We start from the raw sequence: 10,919 nt of genomic DNA, 5'->3' as shown, positions 1-10,919 counted from the left end.
CCTCTGTGCCCCCCCCCCCCCCCCCTTCATCCTTTCCTCCGCGGACGGAATTTGCATACCCCTTTCATCTGAGTCTCGAGTTATCCCTTGTGAAAATGTGAGAACATTTTTAAAATGTTTGCAAATTGAGTAACTGAGGCAGGAGTTGATACCAGTCCATCCCAAAGTCAGATCTTGCCTGGTCAGCACATTGGCCCTCATTTTAAATCCAGTGGACGGATTCGATCTGGGGCAAATCAACTCCTCACATCCCAGAAGCAGTGTGCTAACACTTGTGTCCACCCAGGCATATCTGACTGTTGACAAGTAATTACTTCATATGCGATGCGGTCATAACATTCCAATGTACAAAAATTTGGGTAAACTGTTGTGACTTGGCAAGACAGTCAAGCCACTATGAGATAGCCGAAAGGCACGCGTTAAAGCTCACGCAGGCTGGCGTGAGGTCTGGAAAATGACAAGGTCTTTATAGTAGCAAAAATAGTACGTAGCTTCTGGAATACTTAACTTTAATCCATAATTGGTGAACATCTGTCTGACGGTACATGCATCACAAGATAAATAGCAAATGATAATGGCGCCTTGCTAGGTCGTTGCAAATGATGTAGCTGAAGGCAATGCTAACTATCGTCTCGGCTAATGAGAGCATAATTTGTCAGTGAACCATCGCTAGCAAAGTCGGCTGTACAACTGGGACGGGTGCTAGGAAATCTCTCTAGACCTGCCGTGTGGCGGCGCTCGGTCTGCAATCACTGATAGTGGCGACACGCGGGTCCAACGTATACTAGCGGACCGCGGCCGATTTAAAGGCTACCACCTAGCAAGTGTGGTGTCTGGCGGTGACACCACATAAACCATATTTAAATACTGATTTCCTCTCATCCTATCATGGCATATCTCCCTTCAATGGGAGCTCGCAAAGCTTTTCCTGGCTAATGCTTCAATACAAGCATTAATACTAATCAGTTCCTCTTTCTTGCTAAACCAAGTTATTCACTCTAAAACACAACAATTTTGCTAGCTTGTATTCATGTGCATCGATTTACTGTTTTTCTGCCAGTTGGTAGCTTGAAGCTTTTCTAACTTTAGTTAGTTACAGCTCAAACTGTACTCTGTTTTTCAGCAAGTCACCATCTCTGCTTCCCCACTGCCAAATCGTGGCAATATACACTATGTGATCAAAAGTATCGACCCCCCCCCCCCCCCCCCCCCAAAACATATGTTTTTCATACTAGGTGCATTGTGTGCCACCTACTGCCAGGTACCCCACATCAGTGACCTCAGTAGTCATTAGACATTGTGAAAGAGCACAATGGGGCACTCCTCAGAACTCATGGACTTCGAACTGTAGTCAGGTAATTGGGTGTCACTTGTGTCATTTGTCTGTATGTGAGATTTCCACACTCCTAAACATTCCTAGGTCCACTGTTTCCAATGTGATATTGAAGTGGTAATGTGAAGGGACACATATAGCACAAAAGTGTAAGGCCAACCTTGTCTGCTGACAGGCAGAGACTGCCAACAATTGAAGAGGGTTGTAATGTGTAATAGGCAGAAATCTATCCAGACCATCACAGAGGAATCCCAAACTGCACCAGGATTCACTGCATGTACTATGACAGTTAAGGGGGAGGTGAGAAAACTTGGAATTCATGGTCAAGCGGCTGCTCATAAGCCACACATCATGCCAGTAAATGCCAAACAATGCCTTGCCTTGTGTACGGAGCGTAAATGTCAGACAATTGAAAAGTGGAAAAACATTGTGTGGAGTGACAAATCATGGTACACAATGTAGCGATCCGACGGCAGGGTATGGGTATGGTGAATGCCCGGTGAACCTCATCTGTCAGCATGTGTAATGCCAACAGTAAAATTCGGAGGTGGTGGTGTTATGGTATGGTTGGGTTTTTCATGGAGGCACTATCACAGCACAGGCCTACATTGATGTTTTAAGCAGCTTCTTGCTTCCCACTGCTGAAGAGCAATCCGGGGATGGTGACTGCATCTTTCAACGCTATTGAGCAACTGCTTAAAATGCACAGACTGTGGCGGAGTGGTTACACAACAATAACATCCCTGTAATGGACTGGCCTGCATAGAGTCCTGATCTGAATCCTATAGAATACCTTTGGGATGTTTTGGAATGCCGACTTCATGCCAGGCCTCAATGACTGACATCGATACCTCTCCTTAATGCAGCACGCCGTAAAGAATGGACTGCAATTCCCCAAGAAACCTTCCAGCACCTGATTGAACATATGCCTGCGAGAGTGGAAGCTGTCATCATGGCTAAGGGTGGGCCAACACCATACTGAAATCGAGCATTACCGATGGAGGGCACCACGAACTTGTAAGTCATTTTCAGCCAGGTGTCTGGATCCTTTTAACCATAGTGTAGAAACTAAGCATTCAGCCCCATTTCACCCCCTGGGCACAGAGAAAAATATACATTTCCAGGAATCACTTATGTGCCTGTTTATCTCTTTTGTCTCCCTTCTGCTCATTTTTTCACATACTTGGCTTCTTCCAACAGGTATAAAGTAAGGTGATTTTAGTCACCTCAGTTCAAACTGTACTTCATTAACATTAGTTTTTACCATGGATCACATTACATTAGAAGTAAAGAAATAAAGTAATTTCAATTAATGCTTGTTTTCAGCAGTCTAAAATGGCTAGCACCAAGCCCAGTTTCTTAGTTTTGTTGGTGTATGAATCTGCAAGTAACAAAAAGTAACCCTCATGCAGTAACTAAGCTTTTGAATGTTGCCAAATTTAATGCCTTTGTAAATAATAGGATACATATCAAGTAATACATTTTCTTACCATAGTTCCAGCTAGATCAAAAGCAGCAAACTTAGATGTATAACTCCAGTTCCAGTTCCTCTTCAGGTGACTGAAACAAAGTAAATGAGAATCACTAATACATGAACAAATTAACAAAATTAATAAACAAATGTTCTAATACAAACTAAAAATCAGACAAAACAACAAAAATGTGCTAAATATTTAAAAGTGAACATGAATGGTTACATATACTCATAAAGAAGAAGAAAAACCTTTTACGTTCAAATTATACGATACAGAACAATAAATACATATAAATTAATAATGTTGGACTTGGGCCATAGAATGGAGAACAACTGCTGGTGGAAATGTAACATACCAATATATTTTTCCAAGCAGGGGAAGAGGATAATATACACTTAAATATACAATATAGATTACACTACAGGCTAAACACAGATAGCATGTAACTACATTATTGTACGAAAAGGGTGTTCTGATCTTCAGTCAGAAGTTTGGCCTGATGCAGCTCTCCATTCTGATATATCCTGTAGAATCCTCCACCCCTCTGAATAACTACTAAAACCCACATCTATCTGAATTTGTTTACTGTGGTCAGGCCTTGATTTCCCTCTGCAATGTTTACTCCCAACACTTCCCTCTGTTACCAAACTGACTATTATTATTATTATTATTATTATTATTACTATTACTATATCATGACAGTTTTAGGCAGAGAGTGTTTTGAACTATGGTTGCACAAGATACCGGTAGAGGACAGTCCTGAACTACCACCGCCAAACAGCACTGCAGCAAACAACTGTGCTGTAGCCATTACTAAATTCTTTGTTCCTAGAATTTGCCTCATGTTGCAGATTGCTTTTTTTATTTTGAAATGAGTGAACACATTAATCCTGGTGCATAAAGGGATTTGAATGGGGCTCTCACCAAAACAAAAAGAATCAGTAATCCCTATGACCGTTAGATCACTTCTGCTTTCATGGAAAAACAGAAGGCGGACATACACTATGTGATCAAAAGTGTCCGGACAACTGACTCAAAATGACTTACACGTTCATGGCTCCCTCCATCGGTAACACTGGAATTCAATATGCTGTTGGCCCCACCCTTAGCCTTGATGGCATTTTCCATGCTAGCAGGCATATGTTCAATCAAGTGCTGGAAGGTTTCTTGGGGAATAGCAGTCCATTCTTCATGGATTGCTGCACTGAGGAGAGGCATCAATGTCAGTCAGTGATGCCTGGCATGAATTCAGTGTTCGAAAACATTCCAAAGGAGTTCTATAGGATACAGGTCAAGACTCTGTGCAGGCCAATCCATTACAGGAATGTTATTGTTGTGTAACCACTCCACCAGAGGCCGTGCATTACGAACAAGTGCTTGAGCGTGTTGAAAGATGCAATTGCCAACCCCGAATTGCTCTTCAACAGTGGGATGCCAGAAGGTGCCTAAAACATCAACGTAGGCCTGTGCTGTGATATTGCCATGCAAAACAACAAGGGGGGCAAGCCACCTCCATGAAAAACACGACCACACCATAACACCACCACCTCCGAATTTTACTGTTGGCACTACACACACTGGCAGATGAGGTTCACAGGGCATTCGCCATACCATACCCACACCCTGCCATCAGTTCGCCACACTGTGCACTGTGATTTGTCACTCCACACAATGTTTTTCCACTGTTCAATCGTCCAATGTTTACATTCCTTACACCATTGAGACGTCGTTTGGCATTTACCAGCGTGACGTGTGGCTTATGAGCAGTCGCTTGACCATGAAATCCAAGTTTTCCCTCCTCCCGCCTAACTGTCGCAGCACTTGCAGTGGATCCTGACGCAGTTTGGAATTCCTGTGTGTTGGTCTGGATAGATGTCCAGTGGCAGAATTAGTTTTGTTTTCAGATGATACAGGTGTTCTGTCATAACATCAAGTGCCGGCACATCATCCTGAACAAAACAGCAGAGAAGGCTTTGAGATGATGTTAGCCAATAAATAGTACCCTGACTAGGACCACACCATGACAAGAGTAGCATCTACACGAAGAGAATAAAAGCAACACGCCACCTAGCCATGGCCCCACTAAAAGAGTCGCACTAGAAGATGAGCCGTCATCCAACGATTTAGCCGTGACTTGTGATCTTTATTAATTGTTTGCATGTAAATTGTAAATATTGAAGGATATTCATTATTTGCATGTTGCCAATTCTTCAAGATGTCCTAAGAAGAATGGGAAAGGAAAAAGAATTAATTAAAATTATTAAAGTAAGGAAGCTACAATATTTAGGCCATGTTATTAGGGGAGTAAATTACAAAATATTGCAAATAATACTAGAAGGGAAAATTTGTGGGAAGAGAACGAGGGGTAGAAGACGGACATCCTGGATTGACAATTTAAAAAATTGGTACAACTGTTCCACGTCAGAACTCCTTAGATCAGCCAAATCAAGATCAGAAATTGCCATGATGACAGCCAACCTTCTTAGAGGAGACGGCACATGAAGAAGAAGAAGAATTGCTTGTTAAGTATAGTAAATTTAATTCACTGTAATAAACTCCATTATTAAGATCTGCTTGAACGTTGTTAGCTATCCGAGAAAACAGCTTCCTAGGCACCCTATATTAGCCTAGTGGGAAGGATCCCACACTGGCAATGAGTTATGAGAAGAATCCAGTGCCTGGTGGCCACGGAATTTTCTTGTGCGTTTTTCTGGTGCCTAATTCTGTCTTGTCTTTATTCTGCAGGGGTGTTTACTTGCTTTAACAATCTCTTATACTGTTTTTTCTAATCAGAGTTTTCAGGTGGGCATTGCAGAAATTTTCTTTGCTTTTGTACTTATTTTTTTCTTGCTTGCCTTGTCTGTTTCTTGCATTTGTCTCTTCCAAAATGCCCACCCCACCTATCCCACACCCTGCTCAGGTGCCACAGCTGCCAGTGTTAGATGCAACACAGCTAATGCAGATGTTTCAGTTCCAGACTAAACAATTATCTACCCTGCTCAACACGGTGCAGCAGCTACTGGCCAATGCTGTGGTCCTGACAGAACAAGCACCATTTACAGCAACTCCTACACCTATACCGTCTTTCCACCAGTTTTGTGAACAAGAGGAGGAGTTGCTTGAGTGGTTGCAACAATTTGTAGCCCAAATAATGTACTAGGTACTGTGAAACTTTCCTATCTATTATCCATGGTAGGAAGAGCAGTGTTCCGATTAACTCACGAGTTCTTCCCCAATGCCACTCTGAGTGAGCTTTCACATAAATGGGTTGTAGATTCGCTAACTAACTATTATGACCAACCAGTGAATGTGGTAGTGGCTAGGTATCAATTCTTTAATTGCAAAAAATGGTCAGAACAAACTTATCACAAGTGGGTAACAGATTTGCAGGGTATGACGATGAAATGCAAATTCAAATGTGACTGTGGAGCTCTATATTCAGATTTTATGTTGCGTGATGCGATCGTGTACAATGTACCTGATGTCATACTCAGAGAGCAGATTTTGATAGAGTCCGATACATCATTTCAGCAGATAGAGCAAATACTAGATCTGTACGATTCAGGTGTCCTGTCGGCCAATAAATTTGAGCAGCCGGCAAATTTGTCGGGTTGAGTCCCTTTTTTGCGAGCCACCCATTAGCAGCAGCTCGCGCTCGCCACACCACATAAACACCTCTCCACGCCACGTAAGCAGCTCACTAAACAGGCGAACTGAATTACGTCTTGCCCTTGGTGTTATTCACGGAACAAACGTCAAGACTACCTGTCTCTACGAGCTCAGTGTAATATTTGTGGCAGGAAAGGACATGTACAATCTGTATGTTTGCAATGGAACAAACATACGAATTCGCCCCACTCACAAAAATCTAGTCACAAGGCCCATGTCATTAAAGTAGTATATTCAAAGTCTGAAACAAGCATTAGCAACACTAGAAAGCATGCAGTTTCTTCAGTGATATGCCAGTCCGACAAACTTTTTGTTCATTTACTCCTTTGTGGGAAATTTCAGTTCAACACAGGTGCCCCTGTCACATTGCTAAATCGTCATACATATGAACTTTACGGCTTCCCATGCCTGTCTAAAATTGGCACGCAACTGACAGCTTATAATGAACACGAGATTCCCATTCTCAGAAAACGTACTTTGCCTGCCATGTACTGATCACATGTGCACATAGTGACTTTTATGGTGCCACTATCACATGATTGTATGAACATATTTGGTCTTTTGACATAAAAGTTTTCTGGGTACGCTACCACACGATATCGTACAAAACTAGTGCTGGAAAAAAAGACCAACATTTTGGCCATGGTCGGAGCAGCCTTTTTCTGGATCTACTGGTGCATTCTAGCTATGCAGTGCCCCTTATGTTTTGTTATTACTGTGCACTGCGCATGCCATTATATCAAAATTTTAAAAAGATAGTTCATTTCATTGGTTACTTAAGGAAGGAGGAGAGGGAACTTTATTTTAATAGGTTATTGCAGTGGAGGGAGAGCGTAACCTCTATTGTCTATTGGCTCTTGTGTTATGTGCCATGATTGGTGGTCACTGGCAAATGAGAAGTTGGATCCTGTTTACCAAATGCTGAACATTGGCCGCAAGTGCTCGCACCTCTTGTTGAGAGTGTGGTCTGATGGGCTCTGATTGCCGGCAAAAAAAAAAAAAAAAAGTTCCCTCTCCTTCTTCCTTAAGTAACCAACGAAATGAAATATCTTTTTAAAATTATGTATCTTTTTAAAATTATGACATAATGCCATACACAGCGAACAGTAATAACAAAACATAAGGGACACTGGATTGCTAGAACGCACCAGTAGACCCACACATAGGCCACTGCAACTGTGGCCAAAATGTTGGCTTTTCTCCAGCAGTAGTTTTATACAATATGACGAGGTACCATACCGAGAAAACTTTTATGTCGACTGACTCTGGCCGCATTAAGTCTACGCAATTATATTTGGTCTTGATTCATTTGATTTGTTTGGCTTTAACATTCAGGACAATGTGCTGTCAGTGTCTGCATTCCATGCAAAAAACAGTGGAGCCAGCTTGCTAAAAGAATTCCTGGAACTCTTTTCTGAATGTTCAGGCAAGGCTAACAATTTTGTTGCACATATTACTGTGAAAGACAATGCTCAGCCAAAATTTTGCCAGGCCAGAATTGTTCCAATTGTATTACAGGACAAAGTCACTGTTCAACTTTAAGAATTGCAAGATAGCAGAGCTATTGTGCCAATACAAGCTAGTCAAAGGTCAAGTCCACTGGTTTTGCTCTCTAAAACTTCAGGTCGCATTCGCCTCTTTGTTGACTTTATGTCTACAGTCAACACACAAACTGTGATCCGTTGCCACACCCAGAGCATCTCATGGACAGATTAGGTGCTGGTCGCTACTTTTCAAAAATTATTTGCGTGACACGTATCTTCAAATACTGTACGATGAAGAATCTCAAAAAGCATGTGTAGTGAATACTCATTAGGGCTTGTTTAAATATTTGCATTTGCCTTTTGGCAGTGCTTCTGCACACGCTATTTTCAAATGGTATTTGGAACAGCTGACTGCACAAATACGCCTGAAACACACCTTGCAAATGTGCTTGCTTTGTTTCATGTGTTATCTGATGTAGGACTAAAGTATAGACTGGACAGGTGTGATTTTTTTAAACCCAAGTTGCAGTATCTTGGTCATGTCATAAACAGTCAAGATGGACATCCTCTTCAGTCACATTTGTTAGCCATAAGAGATTTGCCAGTTCCTCGCAATGTCACGGAATTCCAGCGAGTTTTAGGGAAAATGAACTATTATATTCAGTTCATACTGAATGCTGCGCAAATGGTAACTCCATTGCATCGCTTGTGTTGCATGAATGTCCCCTTTGTTTGGGAAGATGGGTGCCAAGTAGCTATTCAAAAACTTAAAGTTGCATTGCTCAGTGATTATTGCTTAGTTCACTTTGATCCTGACAAACCAGTTGTATTGCAAGTTGACACTTCCTCTTACGGAAGTGGTGCAGTGCTTTCACACAGAATTGGTGATAAAGACAAGCCTACTGCTTCCGCATCTCAAGTGTTGCCCAAAGCTCAGTGAAATTATTCACAAATTGAGAAAGAGGCTTTGGCTATCGTATATGGTGTCACCAAATTCAACCACTATTTGTATGGCAGAAAATTCTACTTAGTAACGGATCACAAGCCTTTGCAGTCCTTGTTTCATCTGAAGAGACCGGTTCCTGTACGAACTGCCCAAAAATTGCATAGATGGGCTTTGTTGTTGTCTCAATACCAATACAAGATTGTGTATTGCCCGCGGCTCAACATGGTAAAGTGGATGCACTTTTACATTTTCTGATTGGACCTGATGTAGACTTTGACCTTTCTACTGCATCTTGTTGTCACATCGATGCTCAGGATTCCGAACTGCTTCACTCTTTTCCACTGAACTACAGGAAAATTGCACAGGCCACGGAAGCTGATCCGGATTTGAAAATTTTGCTAAAGTACATTCGCACGTCTTGGCCTCGTTCCTTGCATGGCATAGAGAACTCTGTAGTGCGCTGATACTTTGCACGTCGGCATAGCCTCGCTACACAGAAAGGTGTGATTCTTGATCAAAATGACAGTGGATAGTCACGTGTGTTGACTTTAAAGCTTTGCAAAAAGAAGTGTTGCAGTTACTTCACAAAGGACAGTGGGGAATTGTTCATACAAAACAGTTAGCACATCGACACTGTATTTGGCAGGGTATGGACACCCAACTAGAACAGATGCTGTCGCAGTGTCACCCATGTGTGGAAAATCAGTCCGCACCATCACAAAATTCTCTGCTTGGCCTAGGCCACAATCATCATGGCAGCGTTTGGGGTGCAGATCCCAAACTACTAAGAACATCAGCCTTGGCCTTGTGTTATTCCGCAGCTGAATACGCATGTCCTGTATGGTACAAGTCATCTCATGCAAAGCAGGTTGATGTGGCCCTGAACGAAACCTGCAGGACAGTAACGGGATGCCTCAAAGCTACACCTATTGATAAACTCCATAAACTAGCAGGTATTGCTCCTCCAGACATAAGGCGTGAAGTCGCAGCCAAACTTGAGAGACATAAAGCAGATCATAACACCGATCACCTGCTACATGGATACCAGCTACCAATTAGTAGACTCAAATCTAGGAGGAGCTTCATGAGAACTACTACACCCCTCACCGGTCGGACTGGAGCAGCCAGACTATCTCAGTGGACAGCAAAATCTGACAGTAACGATTGGATGACTCCTTCTGAGACCCTTCCTCCTGGTGGAAATCAAGTCTGGACAGTGTGGAAGTCTCTAAATCGGCTCAGGAGTGGCGTCGGACGAACTAAGGACAATCTGTTCAAATGGGGCTTCATGAAGGAATCTTCCACCTTGTGTGACTGCGGAGAAGAACAGACAACCAAACATTTAATTAACTGTCCTAGATGTCCTGTATCATGTTCCACACAAGAGCTTGTTGATGTTTCAGACAATGCTGCTGCCGTTGCACAATTTTGGGCTAATACCGTTTAGTTTGTTCTTTTATGGTTTGACCTGATTTGTTATATTGTATATATTGTAAATATTGTTGTAATGTTTTTGACTCGAAATAAATAAATCATGGCAACGTGTGCACATAGACTTTGCAGGACACACATAGCACAGTTCAGATATTGTCCTCTATTTTTGCCTCGAGGTTTACCTGAAGTGATAGTGTCAGACAACGGCCCTCAGTTCACATCAAATGAATTCTGTGAACGCAATGGCATACAGCGTCTAACTAGTGCATCATTCCATCCACAGTCAAATGGGGAAGTGGAACGTTTCATCAGAACCTTCAAGCAGCAGATGGCCAAACTTCACTCCGCACGCACCAGTGATCAAGCACTGAAACTGTTTCTTGCCTCCTATCGTTCGCACCGACGATAGGGACCATCGCCAGCAGAATTGTTTCAAGGCCGCAGCCATCGAACAATGCTCCACCCTCTTCAGAATCCGACACCGAAGGAAGGCCACACGTATCGCTTTGTGCTGCATGATACTGTCTTTTACAGGGTTTTTAGCGGCAGCAGGCGATGGGTGCAAGGCAAGATCATCT

At 42.5% G+C, this 10,919-nt stretch overlaps 1 protein-coding gene across 1 annotated transcript in view; it reads right to left on the bottom strand.

The window, feature by feature from the left end:
• The window catches only part of LOC124594743 (general transcription factor 3C polypeptide 1), a 370,793-nt gene that overhangs the window by 138,602 nt on the left and 221,272 nt on the right, over positions 1-10,919 (bottom strand). The window contains exon 17 of the mRNA XM_047133120.1: positions 2,824-2,893. Within this exon, the coding sequence (XP_046989076.1) occupies positions 2,824-2,893 (70 nt within the window). The remainder of the gene's footprint in view (positions 1-2,823; positions 2,894-10,919) is intronic.

The sequence above is a fragment of the Schistocerca americana genome, chromosome 2 (genome assembly GCF_021461395.2).
Source record: "Schistocerca americana isolate TAMUIC-IGC-003095 chromosome 2, iqSchAmer2.1, whole genome shotgun sequence".
Classification (NCBI taxonomy): Eukaryota; Metazoa; Arthropoda; class Insecta; order Orthoptera; family Acrididae; genus Schistocerca; species Schistocerca americana.
The sequence above is the reverse complement of the archived record's forward strand: the minus strand, read 5'-3'. Positions and strand labels throughout refer to the sequence as shown.